This window comes from Somniosus microcephalus, chromosome 2 (genome assembly GCF_052327205.1).
Source record: "Somniosus microcephalus isolate GS21.2 chromosome 2, FLI_Smic_1.0, whole genome shotgun sequence".
Taxonomy (NCBI): domain Eukaryota; kingdom Metazoa; phylum Chordata; class Chondrichthyes; order Squaliformes; family Somniosidae; genus Somniosus; species Somniosus microcephalus.
In genome coordinates, this window is record NC_140988.1 from 118,891,315 (window position 1) to 118,917,257 (window position 25,943).

Below are 25,943 nucleotides of genomic sequence, written 5' to 3' on the forward strand. Positions count from 1 at the left end.
ACCCGATCCGGCACCCCTACCTCTCCACTCGCCTCTTTGACTGGCTCGGGCCGCTCCTCCCGGTCTGGGTCTACTCCTGTTGCTGCTCTCTCTCCTTCTCTCCGGTGCCTCGCTCGGCCCGGTTCCTCGGGCCTTTCTCCGGCTTCAGGCTCCGTGCTCCGGTTGCTGCTCGGGCTCTGCTCTCTCTCCCTGTTTTGGAGTTCTCTCTCTCTGTTCCCGGTTTCTCTCTCTCTCCTTCCCTCTCTCTCTCTCTCTCCTTCCCTCTCTCTCTCTCTCTCCTTCCCTCTCTCTCTCTCTCTCTCTCTCTCTCCTTCCCTCTCTCTCTCTCTCTCTCCTTCCCTCTCTCTCTCTCTCAGTTCAGTTCAGTTCAGTTCAAATGCTTTATTGGCATGAAAGTTTACAGAGAACCATATTGCCAAAGCTTACATAGCAAAAAGGTACAGTTTTCCAACATTCTGTAGGTGTCAATCGATTTGACATTTGTTGGGTACATACAATATTACTTTTAACAATATTAATTTTAAACAGTCTTACTTTTAAACAGTCCTCAGGTTGTGACATGTTGTTACATATTTGGCCCCAAGGTATGGTCTGTCTCCTTCTCCAGGACTAATCTCAATTTTGACAGGTCATCCAATTCCTTGAAATCTGGGGTTGTTTGGCTTAGCTTGTTGAATAATATGTTTCTTGATGTGTTGAATTTTTCGCATTTTAGGAGGAAATGCATTTCTGTTTCAACCTCGCCGGCCAGACATTGATCGCATATTCTATTCTCTCTAGGCTGCCAGGATTTCTTGTATCTGCCTTTTTCAATTTCCAGTTGGTGGTCGCTTAGTCTGTACCTGGTGAGGGTCTGTCCTCTGTTTTGTGTCTCTGATGGTCGTGAGGTAGTCTGCCAGTTTATAATCTCTTTTTAGGGCCGGTAACATTCTAATCTGCTTTGGCTTTCGGTTATTTTGTTCCAATGTTCCAGGTAGGTTTCTTTGCATTGTTTAATGATTTGGTTCACTCGGATTGGTGTTTGGACGGCTGTGTTGGTCTGGGGCTGGTCAGGGTCCGGCTGAGTACTTAGTTTCAGTAGCAGCTGACTCAGGGGACTCTTTTCTGGGTTTAGCTCTTGGGTCTGAAAGGCTTTGAAATGAAGGGTGTCTGGGGAGCTAGATTTGAGGTGATTTAGGAAGTTTAGTGCTCGTTTTTGGATGTTTATTATCAGTGGGTATCTGCCTAGTTCGGCTCTGCATGCATTTGTTGGCGTTTTCCTTTGGGTGCGAAGGATGCTTCGGCAGAATTCTGCATGTAGGGCTTCTATTGTATGTTTTTCCCATTTAGTGTAGCTTTGGTGATTTAGCGGGCCCCATACTTCACTACCGTACAGTGCAATGGGCAGGATTATGCTGTCAAATATTTTGAGCCAGATTTTGATTGGGATTTGGATGTTGTAGAATTTTCTTTTTATTGCATATAGGGCTCTTCGGGCTTTTTCTTTTAGTGCATTCACTGCTATGCTGAAGCTCCCTGATGCTGTAATAGTTAGACCAAGGTAGGTGTAGCTCATAGTGTGTCCTATAGTGGTATCACTGAGGGTAAACTGGTATTTGTTTTCCTGACATCTGGGCCTTTTTTGAAAAATCATGATGTTGGTTTTCTTTAGATTTACTGTTAGAGCCCAATTTTGGCAGTATTTGTCGAGTAGGTCTAGTTGTTGCTGTAATCCCTGTTCTGTGGGAGACAGCAGAACCAGGTCGTCCGCATAGAACAGGGATTTCACTTCTCCATCTAGGAGACGGAGACCTGGTGACTCGCTTTGCTCCAGCATGTCTGCTAATTCATTTATGTATATGTTGAACAGGGTCGGGCTCAAATTGCAGCCCTGCCGGACGCCTCTTCTCTGGGTGAAGAAATCGGTGCGTTTGTCTCCAATTTTGACCCCGCATTTGTTTTTCAGATACATTGATTTAATAAGGTCATAGACTTTGCCCCCTATTCCACATTGAAGAAGTTTATAATAGAGCCCTTCGTGCCATATAGAGTCAAAGGCTTTCTTGAAGTCGATGAAACAGGCGAATATTTTCCCATTTTTTGTTTGGTGTATATGTTTTTCAATGAGGGTGTGAAGGGTATAGATATGGTCGGCGGTGCGGTGTTTTGGAAGAAAGCCTATTTGGTTTTTTCTGAGGATATTATGTTTGTTAAGAAAATCAAGTAATCTACTATTTAGAATACTGCAGAATAACTTCCCTAGACAACTGTTGACACAGATGCCGCGGTAGTTATTTGGGTCTGATTTGTTTCCGCTTTTATATATGGGGGAGATTAGTCCTTGGCACCAGATATCGGGAAAACAGCCTGAACGTAATATGATGTTGAATAATTTGAGTACCACACCCTGCATCTCCATATTGCTGAACTTGAGCATTTCATTTTTGATGTTGTCTGGGCCACAGGCTTTCTTTAGGTGGAGAGATTTTGTTTTTGTGGCCATTTCTTTCCATGTGATTGGGGAGTCTAGAGGGTTTTGGTTGTCTTTGATTGTTGCTTCTAATGTGTGGAGTTTTTCTGTGACCTGATGTTGACTTGGGTTTGTTTTGTTTATTGGGATGTCTTTGTAGAGGTTTTCAAAATGTGTTCTCCAGATGTCGCCATCTTGGATTGGTAATGCTTGCAATTGTGTTGTACTCAGGTTATTCCACATTTCCCAGAATTGTTTTGGGTTGGTGGAGTTTTCAATTTCTTCTAGTATTTTGTGGGTATAGTTTTGTGTTTTGTTCCTAATGGTGTGTTTATATCTTTTGAGGGTTTCATTGTATCTAGTACGTAGGTCCGGATTGTTTGGTTGGCGATGCTTTTGGTTTGATATTTTTCTCAGGTCTTTTCTGGCATTTTTGCATTCGTGGTCAAACCATTTCTTATTTTTATTTTGTCTTTTGTGACTCTTCCTCTTCTGTTTCACGAGGTCGGCTTTTACAGCTGCCTCATGAAAGATCATATTTATATCCTCTATGGCCATGTTTACCCCATCTCTGGTGATCTCATATAGATTTTCTTTAAATTTTGAAATTTTACTTGTGAGATCAGGTGAATTTAGTGCTGTGATGAATTTATCTCCACTGTCTGGGGCCCATCTGTATGTCTGGTTTATTTTATGTAGCTTACTGGGTTCCTTTTTTGTGTCTGTAGTTTGGGCAGAAAGTTTAAGGTACACATTTATTTGGTTATGGTCTGAGAGGGGGGATTGCTGCCTGACAGTGAATGCGTTGATATCGCAGGGGTCCAGGTCAGTGATTGTATAATCCACCACACTAGACCCCTTCTCTCTCTCTCTCTCTCCTTCCCTCTCTCTCTCCTTCCCTCTCTCTCTCCTTCCCTCTCTCTCTCCTTCCCTCTCTCTCTCCTTCCCTCTCTCTCTCCTTCCCTCTCTCTCTCCTTCCCTCTCTCTCTCCTTCCCTCTCTCTCTCCTTCCCTCTCTCTCTCCTTCCTCTCTCTCTCCTTCCCTCTCTCTCTCCTTCCCTCTCTCTCTCCTTCCCTCTCTCTCTCCTTCCCTCTCTCTCTCCTTCCCTCTCTCTCTCCTTCCCTCTCTCTCTCCTTCCCTCTCTCTCTCCTTCCCTCTCTCTCTCCTTCCCTCTCTCTCTCCTTCCCTCTCTCTCTCCTTCCCTCTCTCTCTCCTTCCCTCTCTCTCTCCTTCCCTCTCTCTCTCCTTCCCTCTCTCTCTCCTTCCCTCTCTCTCTCCTTCCCTCTCTCTCTCCTTCCCTCTCTCTCTCCTTCCCTCTCTCTCTCTCCCTCTCTCTCCTTCTCTCTCTCTCTCTCCTCTCTCTCGCCTTCCCCCCCCTCTCCTTCCCCCCCCTCTCTCTCCTTCCCCCCCTCTCTCTCCTTCCCCCCTCTCTCTCCTTCCCCCCTCTCTCTCCTTCCCCCCCCTCTCTCCTTCCCTCTCTCTCTCTCCTTCCCTCTCTCTCTCTCCTTCCCTCTCTCTCTCTCCTTCCCTCTCTCTCTCTCCTTTTCTCTCTCTCTCTCTCTCTCTCTCTCTCTCTCTCTCCTCTCTCTCGCCTTCCCCCCCCTCTCTCTCCTTCCCCCTCTCTCTCTCCTTCCCCCCCCCTCTCTCCTTCCCCCCCCCTCTCTCCTTCCCCCCCCCCTCTCTCCTTCCCCCCCTCTCTCCTTCCCCCCCTCTCTCCTTCCCCCCCCCTCTCCTTCCCCCCCTCTCTCCTTCCCCCCCTCTCTCCTTCCCCCCCTCTCTCTCCTTCCCCCCCTCTCTCCTCCCCCCCCCCCTCTCTCCTTCCCCCCCTCTCTCCTTCCCCCCCTCTCTCCTTCCCCCCCTCTCTCCTTCCCCCCCCTCTCTCCTTCCCCCCCCCTCTCCCTCCTTCCCCCCCCCTCTCCCTCCTTCCCCCCCCTCTCTCTCCTTCCCCCCCCTCTCTCTCCTTCCCCCCCCTCTCTCTCCTTCCCCCCTCTCTCTCCTTCCCCCCCTCTCTCCTTCCCCCCCCTCTCTCCTTCCCCCCCCTCTCTCCTTCCCCCCCCTCTCTCCTTCCCCCCCCTCTCTTTCTTCCCCCCCTCTCTTTCTTCCCCCCCCTCTCTTTCTTCCCCCCCCCTCTCTCCTTCCCCCCCCCTCTCTCCTTCCCCCCCTCTCCTTCTTCCCCCCCTCTCCTTCTTTTCCCCCCCTCTCTCCTTCCCCCCCCCTCTCTATATTCCCCCCCCTCTCCCTCCTTGCCCCCTCTCTCTCTCTCCTTCCCACACAGACAAACTCATTTATTTATATATATATAAATTATTTGTTCTTTTTTCATAACCGCATTCCCTCAAAAAAACATCAGACTTGGACACAGCATTAACAAAAAACGAAGTTAAAGAACCACCTCCTGGGTGCTTAGGAAGAGTTCTTCAATCCCAACAGTTTCATAAACTGTTTTATAAACATGGCAGAGGTTTCTTCATTTCCCTCGGCAATGCCGGGTACTCCAGCTAGTATATTTATAGAGGAATGTGTAGTTATACTTGTATTATGACAACTTTAAAAACGGAGTGACTGCTGCCAACGAACTGGAAGCTGCACAGAACCGTTCTGCGCATTAATCTGGAAGCCGATATCGATGTTTCTGCTTTATTTCAGAGCCCGTGAGACTCGAAGGCCCGCTTCGTGTTCCCAGCATTTTTATCCCAAGGCCCGCTCTGTGTTCCCAGCATTTTTTCCTCCGACCCCGAAGGCCCGCTCCGTGTTCCCGGCATTTTTCCCCCAGACCCAGTGTGTCCTGAAGCGAACAACCAAAAAAACAGACTACGCATGCACAACTACTTGTTGGCAGCAGTCGTGACCTTTTTTAAAAAAACCTTCCTTGACTGCTCTCTTTGAGAGAATCCACAACCTGTCTAATATGCTACTAAATGCTTACACTTGCATTCCAGAGTCTGAATCCAATTAAACCACATTGCATTTGACCAAACATTGGGCTAGATTTTGTGGGGTCCCACCCAGCACGTTGCAGGGGGACCCGGGAGATGGTTGGAAACCCGGAAGTTCAGGTTTCCCGGCACGCTATGGAATTTTAACTCCACAGCGTGCGGGCAACATCAGGGGCGGGCTCCCTGCCTGGAAGTCAACCTGATTGACAGGCTGGCTTCTAGTCATGTGGGGAACTTGGAGAAGGAGGCCACAGGACCAGGTAAGTGCTGGGCCAGGATGAGGTGGGAGGGGGTGGGTGTCCGATCCCCGACCCCGGGGTGGGGGCAGTCTGATCTCCCAGGGGGGGTGGTCCGAACCCCAACCCCAGGGAGGGCCAGGCTGATGGTGGGGGAGCCAGGAGGAAGCACTCCTGCTCCTCCCAGCCCACAAGCATTGCTCACCGAGGCTGAGGCTGCCTCATTGCAGCTACCGGAAATTCCAAGCCCTGGGATTCCCGGCCGCCTGCAGTAAAGCCTACAAAGCAGGTTAAAGCAGAGGCTTCCGGCCTTTATTGCAATATTTTAATTGCCAACCCTGCCTCTTGGCAGCCCCCCCCGCTTGAGTTAAAGGTGAAAGTGGGCGGGTTGGGGTCAGGGTTCACTTTTTTTCAACTTTCACTCCCCCCTCCCCCACCCCACTGTTCTTACCTCTGAAAATTCTGGCCATTGTCTTTTGAAGCTGTTTATATTTGTGGATTCCTTTTGTCTCTAAACTGCCACTGCAGGACATAATTCAAACGAGACAAAAAAAATTACTGCAGATGCTGGAAATCTGGGGGGGGGAAAAAAGAAAGTGCTGGAGACACTCAGCAGATCAGGCAGCATCCATTGAGAAAACACAAGTCCGTTGACATTTCAGGTATAAATCCATCGTTCCAACTAAAAGATATTACAGATGAACAACATTTTAAAACATCAACTGGCACATGTTTTCTCGGCGGATGTGGCATGTCTCCAGCATTTTCTGTGATAATTCAAACTGGGTCAGTTCTGATTAATTGGAAAAGATACATATGTATATCTGGGTTGGAGTGCCATGTTTTCATTTTTTTTCATATTTTGATATGCTATTATTTGAGTCAGAGACAAATAAGGGACTCCATTGGGTTCATGCAAAGCTTTTCATGGATGTATGGTCCAAAATTACTGAAAGGAATTAGAGATTTGATTTGTTTTGGAACAGTCGATGTAAAGTTAGGGGAAGTACTGTATCTGCTGATTTATTTTTTGCCTCTGCATAATACATTTAATAAGCACGAATTAGTTTAATCTGGGATAATGATCTGTCACTGTGGTGGTTTCCATCATTTTAAATAGATCAGAAGTTTATGGTGGTCTCCTGTATTACTTCCAGTGCATTCCCAGTAGTAAAATTGTTTACCTGGAGGCTTACTATCCTAGGTATTGGGCATGCCAGGTAAAAGTTTTGGTTCATAGGTGATTTGTGCTTTTGTGTTGAACACAAGTAAGATGTATCCGGACATGTTACAAATCTTAAGTATCTTCTCTAGGAAATATACATACGGGTAGCTTTGCATTGCAAAGGAACATATGAAGATGTCAGTGGGTCTAAATTCAAAGAAAACTTCAATTCCCAGCTGTGTCATCTCTTATCTTTGACATGAGCACTTCTAACATAACACTAGTGGAATCTGTACTTTCTATGGGACAACTGTGATTCAGCAACCTCGCTCTGAGACGCCATTTGGATAGCAAGACTGGAAATTAGAAATGTCATACTGTTATGCCCTCATAGATGTGCAGAATTATTTTTACTTTAAATAGTGATGCATAATGATATTAAATGTATTCTCATCGATTGCTAAATACTTAATTTTACTTGATGGAAAATTGCACATTTCAATTTTTTTCTGGTGTCTTCATAGGAACTGCGCTACAAACACTATCAGTCCTGTAGAAAAGACTGGAACTGCTTTGTGACTGAAGAATGTTCTGGTAATGAAAATGGTGTAGAGCCTTCAGCATCTTCTAGTATTTCTACAGACATATTCAAAACACCTGATGCAGTACAGCAACCTCACGTTAAACTGTTTAGTTTCGGTCAATCCATAAAAAAAGTAAAAAAGAAATTCCGTGGCAACGGTTCAAGCAATTTTGAGTTGCCTTTGCCTCTTGATTCAGGAGCCACTCCCAGTACCCCATCAGCTTCAAACTCTCAGATGTCGTTATCCAATGGTTTAAAAAAGTTGCTTTATGTAGGAGATAAAAAGCAAAAACACGACCCTGTTCCTTCATTATCAGTTGAATCTGAAACCATCTCGAGCATCACAAGCGTTGTTAGAAGCCTGGGGACAACAGCTGCCACAGTATCTCTTCCAGTCACTCTGAGTACATGTACCACAGTGGCGGACTTTGACAGAACAGCTGAACCTCGGCAAAAGTCATTTTCCTCCGGTTCTGGTGGTTTCACGGTATCTAAGTGCTCTGGCTCACTGCCCACACACAAAGCTTCCAGTAATTCAAATTTCGGTATAGGACTAGTTAACCCCACAATCACTTCTGGAGGTTCACTGTCGTCTGTGCCGTCCAGTGGCTTTACATTTGGAAAGGTTGCATATGGTACCTTAGCCACCAAAACAGGAAATCAGCCACCACTGCCAGCATCGGCAAGTTTCATGTTTGACAAGCTTAATGCGTGTTCCCCTACAAGTAATTCAACCAGTAGTTTGACTTCTGTGTTTCACAATAAAACTACTTGTGATTCATCTGGTAAAGATGTAAACCATCATAATGGGCAAGCAGATTGCATCACATCAGCCACTTACAACGGCAAAGATTCAATTGGAACAGCATCCACTTTTCCCTTTGGAAATGTGACAGAAGAAAGTTCACAAGAAGTCTCGCCAAAACCATCTTTTAACTTTGGTACTTCGGGACTCTTGTGTGGTCAAACCAAGATGGCACCATTATTTTCTGTTTTCAATCCTGGAACTGAAAAATCAGAATTTTCATTCAACCTTATCCCTAACACAAAATCAGCAACCAGATCAAGTGAATCTTTGAGAAACTGGAAAAGTTTAACTTCTACCACTCATTCAGTTGTTGCAAAAGATGATGTATCTGACCTCTTTAAATTTGCACAAGTATCCAGCACTGATGTTCCAAATTTGAACGGAACACAATTTTTATCAACTATCGGCAGATCGACTACAGCAAGCCCTGTTTTTAAATTAGAAGATCCACCTATTGTTACGTCTGCTTCATCTTTGTTTGCTTCACCATCATCAGTTTCCTCCTCATTCTCAACACCATTTTCACACAACTTTCTGCCATCTCAAAGCAGCATAAAACCATTGAATCTTTTTGCTAACTCTGCTGAAATATTCCCTGTTTTCTCCAGGACAAATTCAACTGACTCCAATTCTATGGCTTTTACAGCCGGTTTCAGTTGGGATCTCTCTTCAGCAGTCAGTCAGCAGCAGAGCACTGTTACACCGGCCGATGTTACCAAAGTCCAGAAAACCTCAAACTTAGAGATGCCGATAACTGCTGAACCAGTTGTTTTAAGAAATCGGAAAAGTTTAACTTCTACCACTCATTCAGTTGTTGCAAAAGATGATGTATCTGACCTCTTTAAATTTGCCCAAGTATCCAGTAGTGATGTTCCAAATTTGAATGGAAAACAATTTTTATCAACTATCGGCAGATCGGCTACAGCAAGCTCTGTTTTTAAATTAGAAGATCCACCTATTGTTACGTCTGCTTCATCTTTGTTTGCTTCACCATCATCAGTTTCCTCCTCCTCCTCATTCTCAACACCATTTGCACAAAACTTTCTGCCATCTCAAAGCAGCATAAAACCATTGAATCTTTTTGCTAACTCTGCTGAAATGTCCCCTGTTTTCTCCATGAAAAATTCAACTTGCTCTAATTCTGTGGCTTTTACAGCCGGTTTCAGTCAGGATCTCTCTTCAGCAGTCAGTCAGCAGCAGAGCACTGTTACACCGGCCGATGTTACCAAAGTCAAGAAAACTTCAAACTCGATGCCATTAACTGCTGAACCATCTAAACTTAACAGGGCACATTCATCTGTTTCTAATCATGAGGATTTGTCACCAGCAGTAAGTCAGCAGCAAAGTACTGATAAAACACCAACTAATATCAGTGATGAAACCTACAAACTAAAAGAAACTTCACTAACAAAAATGTTAACTTCTGAACCAGCAGTATTTCACAGGACAGAATCTGCTAGCTCTAATTATGTGGATTTTGCAGCAGGTTTCAGCAAGGAGCTCTCTTCAACAGCCAGTGTTGCACCCGTTGATGTTGCTGTCGAAACCTGCAAAACAAAGGCAGCTTCGACATTTGAAGTGCCCATAAGTACATGCCCATCTGTAATTGAGAGAAAATCAGTTCCACTTTTACAACCTAGTGATGTAACACCTTCACTCGAAAATCTTTTGGAGAGATTTGGTAATAATACAGTTAAAGAAGCTAAAGAACCTCTTGTTTTCAATGATCAGGGTAATGATGTACAAGAATCACATTTTTCTGAAAACCAAGGACATTCTAAAGCTCACCAAAGTTCTGCAGCCTCCAGTGACCTATGGCCTGCGGAACATGAAGATAACACAAGTGATAAAGAGGACCCTTCTCTTGGTCCAGAGAGACGGATCAGTATAGCAGCACTAAATTTGTCGTCACATGGAGGAGATTCTGCATTTGTTCCACAAACTATTGCATCTAATAGCAGTAGTTCTGCAGAAGCTATTAATGGTAGCACAAAAGAAGATATCCAGAGAATAGCAACAGATCACTCGCTTTTCACTTGTCCTTCTACAGATTTTTGCCCAATTTTTACATTTGGTGCAGGTAATGATTTCCAGTTCAAAATGGGTGCAAGTGACCAAACAGATGTAGCAGGGCGAAAGGGGAATAATAGGGGAGATTGTAAAGCTGTACACAAACCAGTGTTGCCATTCCCTCCACCAGTTAATCACCCACCTGCAGCGATAGATGGAGAAGATGTTCTCTTCTCTAACAGAGCAAAGCTATATTGCTTTGAAAGGACATCCTTGCAGTGGAAAGAGCGAGCATTTGGAGAAATTAGAGTTTTAGAGCATAAAACAACAAAACTACCACGACTAGTGATGTGGAACACTGCTTATAAATGCTGTGTCAATCACTGGATCACAAGAGACCTGGAGCTGAAGCATGCAAAAGCCAGTTATCACAGCTGGACTTGGTGTGCACTGGATTATTCGGAGAAGAAGCACACCTTTTTAGATTTGGCCATACACTTTAAGCTAAAAGAAATGGCTCAGGTGTTTAAGGAAGTCATTGAAAAAGTGCAGAACACAGCTGAAATGTCTATATTAGCAGAAAATAATTTGTGCTGTTTGGCAGAAAATGAAAAGTATGAACAAAATGGAGCTGACGGTCCTACTTCATTTGTTGGGACATCTGATTTGGAACAAGAAGGAAAGTCACTGCAAGGTAAAGCCCACAGAATGCACCTTTTCAGTACAGCATAATATTTCTCTGTGAGGAGCTGTAAATACAAACCAACTTAGATATGTTTAATTAGAAGGAGCACTGGAATGCTTACCTACATTTTCCACATCTTTAACAGCCACATACACCTATTGTTTTTATTTAAGCAACTGTATAAATCACATTTGTTTTTAAAATCTAGTTGACTGCAGACTCTATGAAAAGCATAATCGAACAGTCTAATTGCTTGGAGTTCTGACGGTTTTTTGCTTGCTCCCAAAAACTTTTTTTTTCAAAACTTATTTTTCTTTTCTCACTAATTTTCTCACCCCAGTCCTCTCCGGAATTGACTCCTTCCTGGGGGACAGTTCCACAAGCATTGGTCGCCTTATGGTACCTTATCCAAATAACTATTATTCACCTGCATGCCTCAACAGAGTGTGTCAGCAGGCTATTTGACTGTGAGGGACTGATTCTGATCTCTCCATTTTTTTTCTCTCTGACTTTCTCACTCCCTTTCAACTCACTCACTCAGTTTGCTAGATAGTTATGAGGAGTGGAAATTTTGTCTGATTTCTGTCTTTTGTAGCCTGGAGCATTGAGCTCGTTTGTAGAGTCTACCACTGCCCAACTGAGGCTAGTCAGCAAAGATGGGGCTCGAACCTGGGACCTTCCTGGTGTCTTGGGCTCAGCTCTCACTGGATAGACTCCGAGGTATTGGGTGAACTGCAAAAAGATTTCCAAGAGCTGTCTTATTTTCATTTTAATGATGGTATGCAGGTGATAATTTGATGACAGCCACTCATTTTGTCATTATTTGGAAACAAAATGTCCACTCCCATATCCAGTTTTATCTGTGCATTTAAAAAAAAATCTAACTCAGTTTATTGAAACTGTCGGACTGCTGCTGCTGTCATCCTCTAGCTAGACAAGAATGAGTTAACGTTTGATTTTTGTGACTTGCTTTTCAATTGGTGTATAGGAATGGAAGAGCAGGAGGAGGAACAGGGAGATGAAGATGTGGTGATGCTGAGTGAAATTACACCAACTCCAGAGCAGAGGGTTCTTGCCTCAAAGTTGTTTCTTCCACCAACTTTCTTCTGTTACAAGAACAAGCCAGGCTATCATAGTAGTGATGATGAAGGTGTGCTTAAAATTATTTTAAGTAAAATTGGAATTGTGCCCTATAGTGCTATTTATAGATTTGGAAAGAGAATTAAAAAAATTGCTTATGGCATTGCTCCCTTTTAATAATGTAACACATTTCTTCCCCTGCCTCCCACTCAAAAAAAAAAAGGGAAATTTTACCTGGGGGGGGGGGGGGAGGAAGTTCTCTACTCCCTGGAGATCCACATATCAGATCTCAAAACCGGAAAAGAGAATCTTGTCTGAATGCATTTGTGAGGATTGACATCTTGTTGATCCCAGAGATCTATATACCCTGTAGTAGTATTCACTGAATTTCTTACTTTACGAATAGCTGTTGTATTTCCTCCTTTCTTGAAAATGAAGTGCTGGAACACATATTGAGACTCTCTGGATTTGAGTGACAATATTGGGTATATTGTTTGTGTAAAATTCAAGTATCATACAAAAATGTTCCTCATATAATTGCTGCATCTCTAGACCACAGCAAATAAATGCACTGAAGTGTAATTTGACAATTTCAGCATTTGCAACATTTTAATCCTCTTTTTCTTCATCAGAGGAGAGTTTTGAGACAGCAGTAAAGAAGCTGGGTGGACAGCTTTACCCTAACCACAATGAATACTTTTAATGCCTTCTCCTGGTAAGTTCTAAGCTATTTTTCACCTAAAGCTCAATTTTATGCAGTGATGGTAATTTCTAATCTCGTCTTTGGTTCCATTATTTATCTCCTCACCTTTCATCCAGCACTTTCTCTTCATCTTCCATGAGGCAGAAACGAGTGGTACTCCTCTAATGAGTTACAAATATTAATATTGAAGCAAATGTAGTTTTATACTTAACTTTGTGGGTTAATGGAGTGCATACTCTCCCCTTAGGGATAACCCTACATACACCTATTCCAGAGAATTTAAATGTTAGCAATATCCAAGTGTGCTGAAGTTTAGCCAGATTATGCCATGCAGTTTAACAGCAGAGAGCACTGGTAAGGTTCCTACTGCTTGTCCAGTCAGGCCCAGCCTACCATTTGAGTACTGGTCTATGAACATATGAAAAGAAGGGCAAAAAAGGACTATGAAGCTTATTAATACTACCCTCCAATTTCTAGTAATAATTGCTGCCATAGGCAAGAAAAAGGAATTAAACCCTATGTCACATTCAGGATAACCTATGGAAAAATGCTCTTTGGCCTCTGAAGGCATTAAAGCAAGCTCCAAGAGACCATAGTTACCCATGACTCATTATTAGACATGCTCCCTAATATGCCCTGATGCCCTTAGGAATAGAGGATTGTACAGAAAGGGAAAGGACCATTTTCATCCATCTAGAAGTCCCAGAGTTCCTACCAATGTTCCCTGTAATTTTTTTTGAGTGCGTGGCCCCTTTAAATGGCTCCACAGCACATTCAAATCTTGGCACCTGCGCGGTTTCTCCCGAGCAAAAGCCGGTGAACAGCCTGTGTGGGACCTTCAGACCGCTGTGCAGACGTGCAGCTTAACGGGAACGTTGATTCCTACCCCTCTTTAATCTCATGCCCTTTAATAAACTTGTCTGCCAAAAAAATTTATCCATCACTCCCTTCATTATTTGTAATGTGCCCTGCTTGCATTGTCTGAGTGGGCTGTTCCTCAGATTCACCACCCTTTACACAAAATGTTATTTAGTAACGGTGTATTCGCCTTTACTCCTGTAAGTTTGTATTCGTGTTTCTTTATCCCAGAGCTTTGGTTAATATTGAACATTACTCTGGGCCCCGATTGTAACTCCAGGCAGGTTCTGGGTGAGTGGGTGGCAAAGTGAGTTGGAAACTCATCCACTGCTGCAGAAATTAGGCCATGGCTATTTTAATTCCTGGGCCTCATTAACATGCGGGTAGCAGTGGAAAAACACCCAGCCCGGAGGCCACCCAGCGACACAAGGTAAGTGGCAGGATTGGATTCCAGGAACATTTTGCGGGGTTCTCTCGTTTCATAAGATTGGGGGGGGGTGTCCATGGCAACGGAGGCCTAAGCTTTCCTTGTGGGGCCCTGAGGAGCACTCCTGCTCCTTCTGGCCTCACAAAGGAAAGAAAAACATTAACCTTTTTTGGCCTCTTATGTCCCGGGTTAGCCTGGCAAGAAAGCCTCAGTGGATTCCCCAGTCAGGCATGAATTACAATTGCGGAGGTGTCCTGATGACATCATCGGGACCCAACATGCGTATATCAAGAAGAACCCTGCCAACTTGGGGAGGGTGTCTTTGCTGCCTGCGGGTGTTAGGATCCTGGTGGCTCCAGGGTGGGTAAATAACTCTGAGCATTTTAACTGTACCCAGGCAGGTAGGATTAAAATCGAAACTCTGGATTCAGTTTATCTTTTTAGAACCTTAAAAACCTCAATCATATTACTTTTTTTCCAATTTCATTTATCAATTTATTTACCCTTCTTCATACACCCTCCAAGACCAGGATGTTCTGCCATATTACAGTACCCATGAACTGTACACAATACTCACAAACCAATGCTTTGTACAAGCTAATTATCATTTCCTGGAACATGTGCTATATTTCTCGAGTTATACATCTTAAGATCCTGTTTACTTTTTTTCACCACCTCTGCATGTGCTGACAATTTGGAGGTATTTTCTTCCCGCCTCTCAACCTGCGCAGACTATTCCCATTTATTTTGTACTCCTGCTATTTGTTTCTGTTCCTAAGCTTCTTGACTTTGCATTTCTTTGCTATCCATCGCCAAATGTGGCTAGACCACATCAATTACTATCACTCTCCTCTGCTAAAACAGCCCACTATCTTATCCTGGAGAGCAGAGATAACCCCTGGCTTTTTACCACTACCAACTATCTTCTTAAACCGCTCCCCCGTCCCCTCCACTCTCACCTCCAACAAGTGCAAGGAGCTCAGACATTTCAGTCACAAAGATTGAGACGGTTCATTCAGCTGCCTTTGGTGCTTTGCCCCTCCCTAGCTCTGAACCTGGCTCTCTCTCTAGTTTCTCTCCCATCTTACCCCGTGCCCTCTCCAAGCTAAGCAACTCATAAGCCAGTTTACTGAAGATAACTTGGTTTTGTACTGTAATTCAGTTATTGCTGTTGCAGATGAATACACAATACAGAGCCATAGGAACCTAATGTGCATTTGTGTAATTACTTTATTTGTCTTTTCAGTGTCTTAGAACAGAACCTGAAGAGTGCCAAGGATACTTCAAGTACAAAGTGGATCAAAGTCATGTTTATTTCTTTGCTATCCATAAATTAAAGTGTTTCCTGTTTGTTTTGTACAGGCAGTAAAGTATTTTTTTGCTGTATATATTAGTGTGATAGAATGTTAATATGCTGCAGTTGGATTTCCTCACACATCTGCATTGGCACTAAGCACCAGCTTAATTTTTTTTTTAAAGACTTGAACTGAGTCAGTTTCATATTTTTTGCATAAAGGAGCACTGGTCTGGTAAGTGCTTCTAAAGCAGCTTCAGACAGGAGTAGGACATCTTGAGCCCGGACTGTAAGTGTAAACCGGCTATTAAACCATATCTGATCCAATGCTCATACATGTGCATTTTCCAGCAATTCACCAAATACCAATTGAGTGCAGAAAACCTGGCTGATCTTCCTTTCCCTCAGCCCAGGGATTGCTGAGGCCAATTGTGGAGCCCCATCACTGCCTAAGCTTAGACCATCCTGGTATGTATGGCTCAGCATCACACTGGCTAGTGCATTTATCTACTGAGTCTCAGGGATGCAAATACCAACTCTTTCTATTTGCACGGTTTTTACTTTTTTGCAGAATGTTTACACCTTGACCTATGTGGCATTCTGGGAGCAAATAGTTACAAGACTGAAGTAATTCAGAGTAAACAGAGGGCCAAGCAAAATTCAATGATAGTCTAATAATCAGAACTTTAGTAATGCACGCACAGTTTCTTATAATTGTGGTAAGGAATGAACTCGAGATTTGGCAGTCCATGGTGTACGCAAGTCTCTTGTGCAAAAACCTCCCATGATTTGTTACCAAACAAAAGCACAATCTTATACTATCTGCCCAATGGTTCATTGTATATGAAGTAGTAGTGTGACTGAAGACAGCATTTATCAGAAGCTAGGGTTAAAGCAAGAAGAGGGGAACCCACATCACGTGATTAATGTATGCTTCATGCTAATTCTGAAAGTAAAAGGACAACATAAGATTCCATTGCTCAGCAGTCATTATTCAACTTGGGGAGTATAAGCAAAACTCGTTAAGTTCTAGCACAGTGATGAAAATGTTAGTGCTATGGTGCACCTCTGGGTCTGATATGTCAGATTATTGATTGTTTCTACAGCAGTTTTGTATTTAAACTGGATTCAATGATGTGTAAAAAAAAAAAAAAAAAAAAAAAAAGTTGAAACAAATTTTATCAAATAATGGGTTCATGTTAAGGATGAATGTGATGAGCTTCTGTGTCCCACAGTGGTGTATTTCAAGAATATATTTCAGTTCTTCCCTATCAGTATTTTATGTGGCGAATCAATTCTGGATTGTTTGCAATATTGCAAACTTAAATGTTGCAACTTGTTAGAAATGGTTTAGAATAATCTGGTCTGCCCTTTGTCAATTATAGTATATTTGTTCTAAAAAGTATTTTTATTTTCTGTTTTACAACTTTTTTCCCACCTTTTTTTGATCTAGTCTCCATACATTGCCAGTCTGAGGCAGGCTGCTAGGAGATTTGCGAGAACAGCCAGCACCAGCTTTTCCCTCAGCTTCTGCCCTAAAGGATGCAAGAGAAATTAGGTTTCCACAGTGGTACAGCTGAGATCAGTAACTTAGCGTAAGGGAGCTTGTAGGTGTAAATCCACAGCCCGCCATGTTTTTAATATGATGCCTAGTGACTTTTTTTTTAAAGTTGCTCAATGCCGTAAATAAAAGGTTTAACACATTGGAGTCCAAGTTATTATAAGCGAACACTATTTGTTTATGTTTGATTAGAACACAACTATTTTGCGTGTTTTCTCTTCACTTCTGATGGTTCCTGACTTGCTCCATGGGTACCAGCTGCCCTCTGTTACCTCAACAAAATAGTCATTCATTTTGTTTCTTGGGATGTGGGCAAAATATTTATTACCCAACCCTATTTGCCACAAGAAGGTGATGAAGGTGATGGTGCTCTTTATTCTATCGATTGTAGAATGAGCGGTGTGCTAGAGGGGTACAAGAGTCATTAACGTAATATAGACTAGAGTTAGATCTGGGGCAGATTCCCTTCCCTGAAGAACATCAGTGAACCAGTTTTTTTTTTCAATGTTCAGTTTGCAGTCATGGTAGCTCATAAATTACCAGATTTTATTGAATTTCACAACTTGCCGTAGTGGGAACTCAACCTCTAGGTTGTTAGTCTAGTACCATACCATAATCACTATATTGACAATCGTGTTTCTTCAAAACAAGTACAGCACTCTGTCGATGGGCATTTTGACTGAGGTGGGGGTGAAATCACATCCAAATTCAATGTTGCCTTTATCCGATTTCCAGATATGCTTGTGCTTTCCAGGAGGGATCACTAGATTGTCAATAGGAGTGGGAACATGGTTCTCGCCTCTACCAGCCTCGCTGAGATCACGCCACTTACCACTGAACCATCAGAGGAGCTGAAATGTCAGTTTGAAAAGATTTGTCCAGAATAAGCATAGCCTAAACAAAATATTTTTGAAATTAACTTTTTTGCAAAATACCATGGTGGGCACAGCAACTTTTAACTTTATAAAGCAAACTTTATATAACTTGCATTTATATAGTGCCTTTCCCAGGAGCAAAATTAGACAAAGAAGGAAACATTAGGACGGATAACCAAACGTGTGGTCAGAGGTTTTAAGGAGCATCAAAGGAGGAGAGGGAGTTTCAGGAAGGAATTTCCAGAGCTTGAGGCCTAGATAGCTGAAGGCACAGCCGCCAATGGTGTGGCGAAGGAAGTCAGGGAGCCACAAGTGACCAGAATTGGAGAAACGCAGAGTTCTCGGATGATGTTTAGAATGTATTTAAGTTATGCAAATGTGTGAGGCTGGTTTTAATTTTAGAACACATCCAGGAAGTATTCCATTGAACTTTAGGACGTCCTGGGGATGTGACGCAGAGCTTTATAAGTTTAAGTTCTTTGGCTCTTTACTGTTCATTATTAGTACTTAAGGGGTTTTGTTCTAGTAGCTTGGGGGGGCGGGGCTATTAGCTTGAGGGAAAGAAAAAACTTTATGAAATTGTTGCATCCACATACGTTTAGGCATTTATGTACTACGACTACTGTGGCAGAACTTTGACTGGTTACTGTTTGACTACAGCAATGTGTAACAAGATTACAAGGATACTTCATGTCGGTTGCTTTTGGGATGAAGAATATATTTTTTTAAAGCAGCATTTTATTTCATACCGTTTATGATTATCCACATGTAAACATCTGGACCTGCAGTTTCCTGTATTTTGTGTTACTATTTGAATTTATTAAGTAATACTTGGCTGTAATAAAGGAATTTTAATGGGAACTTTTGCACTTGCAGTAATAATTGCCACATATGTCACTGTTTCCTTCAGTGGTTCTGGAAACCTGCTGGAGCTATGACAATGTGGTGCCATCCACTGGCTTAATTCATATAATGATTTCTTTGAAATTTGGTATCTTTGACCTGGGGGGAGTGGGGGACATATACCCCCTCCCCAGCCCTTATAACCCAGGTAACTTAGTCCTATTTGCACTTATTTCTTCTTAGTGCCATGTTTGGGGCAGGTGGAGGATCTGCCCTCCCAATAGAAAGTCCTGCATATTTATGTGTAAGTCAGAGATCTGACCTCTCAGGATCCTGACCCAGATTGCAGCCACTACAGACTCCTTCCTGAAGCTACACTGAGTTTGCCATAAAGACAGATTTTCAGGGCCAATATCTGGTTATTCATTTGCTGTTTGTGGCATCTTTTTGCGTTCACAAAATATTTCCCTCTTGGTACTGGGATGGGGGTAAGGCTGTACCTCCTCCTCTGACGCAACCCCGACCGGTTGCCACGACTGGCAGGCGCTCAGGCCAATTTGAGGAAAGGTGTGGCTACCGTCATCTTGAACCTCGCGATCCCGCGGAGTGCCAGACAGGAGGGAAATACAGGCCAGGGAGTGGCAGCATCGCCGTCCTGGGACCCGCTGTTCCCACCGACACGCCAGGTTTGGGGAAGGATAGTGGACCTGTCAAACCGGCTCAATACATAGTCCATTGTTTTATGATTGAGATTACTCCGTTCACTCCTTACCGAGCTTGTCAAATGCACAGGGAAATCTGCAGAGATTCATTTTTAATCACGTTTAAAGAATCTCGAGTCAGCGGTCTGAAGCAGTTTGTTACTTTGGATAGGGTGTGGATAGAATACTGAGTGGGCCAGGGTTCAAGTCCCTGTTCGGGTGTTAGTTTTTACTACGGACCAAGGGCTGGAAAGTGGGATTAGGCTGGATAGCTCTTTTCAGCCGGCACAGACACAATGGGCCGAATGGCCGCCTCCTGTGCTGTAAATTTCTATACTATGATTTTGTGTTATTACAAGAAATTGGCATTCTAGGTTGTACATAGTGGCCTGGAATTTGTGCTCACAGTGTAGGAACGATACTCGCCGTTCACCTTGCTGGCCAGACTTTCCAGCAGAGACTGGTCATTGGGCATCTGATCCAGTGCAGTGCCCTTCACAGGGAATCTGTGAACAGGGAAAACAACAGCAAGGCTCTTCAACCAATCAGATTGAAGAATCATCAGATATGCAATCTAAACCAGGAAGTATAAATTAGATTTAAATCATGTAAAGAAAGCAAATAAAGATTGGGAAAGACAAGATAGGATTGAGAGAAAAAAAAACAAGTATATATATTTTTTTAAACTCCCAACACATTTTTGAAGGAATGATACACTTGTAAAATTAAAATTTCAGGGCCAGAGGGGTTGTTTGGCAGTAATTATCACACCGTTAAAAATTCACTTACTGCTGAACGCACCTTTTTCGGATTTCAGTGGGGAACTCTTGGGCAAGTACAACTTCACACCATTGCATTGGTTTCAAAGCAGCATCAAACGGCAAGGGCTGCACATGTGCCGACGCCAGAAGTTTTTAGTTCGGTTTATACCATAACTTTTCCAGGCCAATAAATTACTACTTGTGCTGCAGCTATCTTTTCCTCTAAGTCATCTGTGTACAGTAGTTTCAGCCTGTACAAAGTGGGTCCAGTGTTTGAGATTTCCTGCCTTCCAATGAAATGGGGACATAGTGGGAATCCTAGGTAGGTTGAGTCACTGGGCCCTATGCCATTGTAACTCAGTATAACAATGAAAGGCATAGGTTTCAGATTATTGAAACTTTTGCTAAGCCACTTGTACAAGAAAATGGTATTGGGAAAAGCCCAATCTATAAAATGGTAGTTTTACAAAAAAAAAAATTAACTCCTGAATGAAAATAAAAAATTTGCATTTAGTGTTTTTCATATCAAGTTGTCCCAAAAGACAAATAAATTTTTGTTTTTAAGTGAATGTATTAGCCAATTTACATACAGCAAGGTATCAAAAACATCACAATGAATGGTGGTTCTGAATTTCCAGGGGGTTGTCCTACTCTCCCATCATAAATTTGGTGGGAGTTTAGCCAAACCCTCAGAAAAACATCCCTTTAGTTTCTCCGGGATGCCGTCAATCTCGTACCCAAGTCATGGCAACCCCCATAGCTTTGGTGAGGGGGGTGGGGTTGTTCAAGTTCTGGAATATGTTAAGAACCCACAACCTTCTCATGAGTGAAGCTGATAATTGAATAAAAAGTAATCCTTTGCACAGGCATCATTTTGCTTCATGCGAGGAGCCAAATGCTCTTGCTGTGATGTTTGGACTTTCAAAAGTTATAAAAGTTTCCATCAGCTCCCAAATTTCTAAAGTTTTAGCCCACTGTCAATATAGTTTTCAGCACAGATGATCCACTAATGATCTTGTTGCCTATCATATGCCATTGAAACTTTGCTCTTGAACACTTGAATTATCTGAAAGTTATTGAGTTATGGTGACTAAGCAAGTCAAATGCCAGTTTCATTGAGGAATTCAAAGATTTTAACCAGTGTTCTAGAGATCACATGCAGCGATTCCAGCCATTTACATTTCAGGTCATTGGTTTATAGTGACTTAATTCTACAAGGAATTCTGGGACTTTTTACTGGCATTTTGGGACTGAATGCCACCTGCTTTTCATTTAAAATCATGAGGCGCCTTGATAATCAGTCATGGTCTCTTCTGCCTATTCCACTTTACATTCATCAACTTAATTTGGATTTTATGCCCTCTGTGCACTTAACTTCAAACTCAATCCCTTTTCCAGGATCTCAACTGTGGAACACACTCCTCCTCCCTCCCCCTGCCATCTATCTTTCGTCCTACAATCCAAGTTTTCCCAATTTATTTCACGTCTAATTCTTTACAACTTTAATTGTGTCCTGCACTATTGGTCTTGACTCTTGGTATAAACAGGGCCTACAAGAAGCATATATTAATGCACCATTTTGATTTTCTAGTATCATAGTAGCAAAAGACTATATAGTGAATTAGGCTACTGAAAATGACAATGATGCAGGTGCAGCACTGCCCATCTGTGATACCATTTTCATGGGTGTGTTGATCACATGATTGCCCAGACCTATCAGTATTTTACAGCAGAAAGAAGAAACAGCAAATCAATCCAACCAGTTGATCATCAATCACCAAGTCAGTGTGGCCAGCTGCTGTCTTGAACTCACCTCCTGCAACTCTGACATATGTATACATCTATAGGCTACACAATGTGTGCTTTTAAGCTTCATACAATGAATGAGTAGCATACAGCAAAATACATGCATACCTATTATTTATTCCATAGGTTGGAAAATTTTAAGCATAAGTTACAATGTTATTCCTCCAGTTTTCCAATGTTTTCTTTCCAAAAAACTTGTCTTACTGAGGTCTCATAGCACACAGCAACATTTGGATTTGCACACTATTTTTATATGTTAATATTTGTACCACTTTTGTTATCAGTGCCATACATTATTTCAGGTTTTTAGTCAACTATTGCACCCAGCTTTTTACCAGATTCACTTTATTTAATGATATGTTCCTCAATTTATTTGCTGACCTTTGCATGAACAGTAGTGGTAAAGCAAGTACTGTTATCAACAGCTTTTGGGACTCAGGCCACTGGATATAAACTGGGTTGAACTGAAATGGAATCACCCTAAACTCAGTTAACACCACCCCCATCCTGCAATATTGAATGGTGCCAGGTTAATCTGATATCAGAGTTGGTGGACAGTTAATTGAAGGATCTCATTTATTAGCAATTTTTGAGAAGGAAGCAGTTGGTTTGCAATGAGCCAAAGACAAACAGGTTGTCACAATTAAGCAAATAGTTTTTTTTTTTTTTAAAAACACATCTTTATTTGAGCAAAATATTGTTTAAAAAAAGATGCTTTGTTATATATTTTATTAAAAAGGTGAAGATAGTTTTCAATTCAGTCCTTACTATTGAAATTACTTTAAAACATTAAAAAATACCAGAAACTTAAAACATGATAAGGTGTAAAATACCTCTTAAAAGAATGGTTTTGACATAACTTTTTTCTCCTGGATGGAAGTTCCTGTCAACTCCACTTACTTTTCTGTCCATAAAAAACAAAAACTTAGATGTGTATTTTTAGAAAGACCTTCTGACAGACCGCTGCCAATGTTGCTCTTGTTCCAGCTATTCGGTGTGTCGAGAACAGTTAAAGGCCATTTGCCTTTGGGTCTTTAGAATATCCCTGTGGGGAAGGACCTGGCTTTTACAAACTAACCCTCCCATCACCAGTGTTGTGGAGATTACAGGGACGAAACACAATTCCGTGGCACAGTGCGCTAGGCTGCCTTATTACAATGCACAGATATGACAGAGCGGGAGGACAAAACACTCTCTGTCATTGAAACTGGTCAATGGGAACTGGGCCAAGGATGACTCATCTCCACTTATCTCTCCGTGAGAACTGTTCAGTTACTGCTCGGTGTCCACATGGCCAAGATCAGGAACGCTGCAAGTGGAAAATCATAGGTGCACACCCAAATCATATCACTTTGTGGCACAATATATTGGCACTTCCATGTGCCAGCTCAAGAAGTACAGGCTTTGTGCTATCCGGCACCGAGCTGTTGCTGTCCCATCAAAAGTGCCGGACAAACCAGCGCTAATGTTGAAACATACGGAGATTTTGAGCTCCGTATCTGGCAACAAACCCCGTTGCTTAGCTTCTAAACAGTCGGCTGTACCTTGCAAGCGTCTCTGTAGCTTAGCAACAGCTTCAGCGAGACCTTGCAGAGCCTGACTGGTGGAGAAAAAAAAAGCAACGAAAAGAAAAAAAACCTAACGAAACGGCTCCTGATTTGCGCCGGTGGCTCGAGCATTCCGGACAGTTAACCTCTGGATAAACCAAAGTTTCCTGTACTCAATTCCCCAATTGCTTTAGTTGAAGTATCAGGTTTGCAGGTGGGAAAGCAATGAACATGATTGGTGCCTCCTGTCAAGCAGCAGTTTTAAACAAAAAAAATATATAGGGAGAGAATGGGGGGTAAATGTTATGACTTATTCCCGTGCAGAGGTCACCGGTGAAGTTTTGGATTAAAAGTTATTTCCCTATAATGCTGGCCACCTTTAAGTAATGGTTTGTACATAGTGCAATTAAATTTCAACACAATACATTAAATTATCTACTTTTCAATTTTATTTTTTTGTTGACATCATTGGGCTATAAATTTTCTAAAATTTTCATATGCCCTTCACAACTTGCTTTTGTCATGTATTCACTCCCCTACATTCAGGAGCAAGAATCCACAGACCATGTGTGGATGAAGCAGTTTTTCTAACTGCATTGATATTAACTTTTTATCTTTTCGAATTTTTGGTTAAATGCATCTTTCAGTTGTTCGAAAGCCAAAACAACAACATCTTCTTTGTTGTCACACAGTTCCTTGAGAGAGGTGCTAGGAAATGAAAGAAAAGGTGGTTTGAAAACAGCAGTATAACTGTAACTTTAACCCAGCATGTGATGGATCATATTCTAGTTGCTCATCCAGAATGTGCAAAAAACAATGGGAATGGACAGATGATGAAAATGATGGATTGCAATTTTTCAAGGCAGTTATGTACTGAATTGGATAGTCTCATTAAAGGGGGTCTTGCACGCAGCATTACACACAACTTCTAAACAAAATCAAAAGTTTGCTCCAAGCTCCATCACTGTTGCTTTCCAAAGAATATTAAGATAAACCCACTAGAGTAAGTGGCCGGTAGAAAGAAACTTACAAAATAGTCAGTCAGTTAAGCAGTTCTGACTGTCATAAAATCGACAGCCAACTTGGTGCATGAACTTCAACAGAGCGCAGAGATTGAGCTATAGCCTTCACCTCACTGCCAGGCTATGTTATTTATAACGGGCTTCTTTTTTAAAATTCCTCTTCGTCTTCTTTCATTGTTGTGCAGCAGGGAGAGTAATAAGGAAGGAGCTGATGTGCATGAGAAGGTAAAAATTGATGGGAATGTAGGACCTGAAAGTACATGCAGCATGCCACTAGTACTACAGTAGGTTGTTTCTTTTCAAGTCGATTATTGATAGATGTTGATAATCTTAAGTTCTAACAAAGACATAGCACTAATACTGTAAGTATGGCACATTATAGTGGGGGGGGGGGGGGGTGTATAATTTTTAGGGCAGTAAGACTGTTTTAGCAATGCTTGAGCACAGCCATACATCAATTACTGCCTCATCCTTAACAGAATGCAACATGGTAAGCACAAATGGAGAAAATAAATGTTTTATCAATCAAATTAGTTTGAAGCAAAGACTGCCATTTAAATTATATTTACATCACAGAAGAAATTAGATTAATAAAAATCCAGTCACATATAAGCCCCAAAATGCCTGGAATGTCATTCGATAGGAGTGTAGATCAAGGATTGGCAAGTCAGCCTATCCGATTTGCTATTTTTCCAGAGTTTCCAGCTATTAAGATTAATGGTCAGAAAGCAGGGAACACTGCTAATCAAGGGTGCCAATATCCAGGTCAGCTTATCTGATGTGTGCCCATCAAGCAAGACTTCAAGTGTTATCTTATGTACAAGGTTCGTTTTCCAAGGTAATATGGCAAGTGGGGAGTCTCTCCAAATCAGCAACGTATTCTGGAACATTGGGAAATTGTGGACAGCACGTGCCCAAACATTAAAATTAATTGTTAGAAAATCAGTGTGTGGTGTGACTGCATGAACCTTCCTTCTAGCAACATGGACTTGTAATATTACCCCAATGTGTCAAAATATCATACAACAAACTAAGTGGATTTTCCTTCATACCTGATTGAAGTAATAGTTAGTTGGAAATCATTAAGGACGTTATAGGCATCTCCCAAATGCAACCTGAAAAAGGAAGATGAGAATGAAACATGAAATTATTTGATTCAATTATTTTTCCACACTGGAATCACATGGTACAAGTTGTACTGCAGCTTAACTTACATGTTGTCATTTAACAAAGCCTTTAAAGAACCGTGTTTGTAGAAGTCCAGGGCATAAGCATTCAGCGGCATTCTCCTGCCTTGCTGGTCATATTTGACCAAATTTAGCACAGGGATGTTGCTTGAGCTAACTTCGAGTGTGCGCAGAGAGATCTGTAATGATAAATTTCAACAGGTTATGGGATACTGGTTGTTTTCTAACTGATAGTTGGGACATTTGGGGTCAATTTTATTCAAACATGAAACCAACAGACAACATATTCACCAAAACAAATATATTCCACCACAATTATCACCTGAAAGTGAAAAACTTCTCTCTCCCCCATCCCACAAAAAAAACTGCTAAATAACAGTTCCATGCCTGCTTGATTTTTGTTTTA

The 25,943-nt window shown here is 42.2% G+C and overlaps 2 protein-coding genes across 3 annotated transcripts in view; one reads left to right on the forward strand and one right to left on the reverse strand.

Moving 5' to 3' along the window:
- The window catches only part of LOC147122909 (uncharacterized), a 58,910-nt gene extending 40,379 nt beyond the window's left edge, over positions 1 to 18,531 (forward strand). For both annotated transcript variants that reach the window (XM_085962150.1, XM_085962157.1), the window contains 4 exons: positions 7,311 to 10,881; positions 11,861 to 12,022; positions 12,585 to 12,667; positions 15,187 to 18,531. In XM_085962150.1, the coding sequence (XP_085818276.1) occupies positions 7,311 to 10,881; positions 11,861 to 12,022; positions 12,585 to 12,655 (3,804 nt within the window). In that variant the 3' untranslated portion in view covers positions 12,656 to 12,667; positions 15,187 to 18,531. The remainder of the gene's footprint in view (positions 1 to 7,310; positions 10,882 to 11,860; positions 12,023 to 12,584; positions 12,668 to 15,186) is intronic.
- Positions 18,532 to 23,754: 5,223 nt separating this feature from the next.
- LOC147122910 (putative ATP-dependent RNA helicase DDX60) overlaps positions 23,755 to 25,943 on the reverse strand; it is an 83,701-nt gene continuing 81,512 nt past the window's right edge. The window contains exons 35-37 of the mRNA XM_085962142.1: positions 25,565 to 25,716; positions 25,403 to 25,465; positions 23,755 to 24,036 (exon numbers count right to left, since the gene is read on the reverse strand). Of these exons, the coding sequence (XP_085818268.1) occupies positions 23,931 to 24,036; positions 25,403 to 25,465; positions 25,565 to 25,716 (321 nt within the window). The 3' untranslated portion in view covers positions 23,755 to 23,930. The remainder of the gene's footprint in view (positions 24,037 to 25,402; positions 25,466 to 25,564; positions 25,717 to 25,943) is intronic.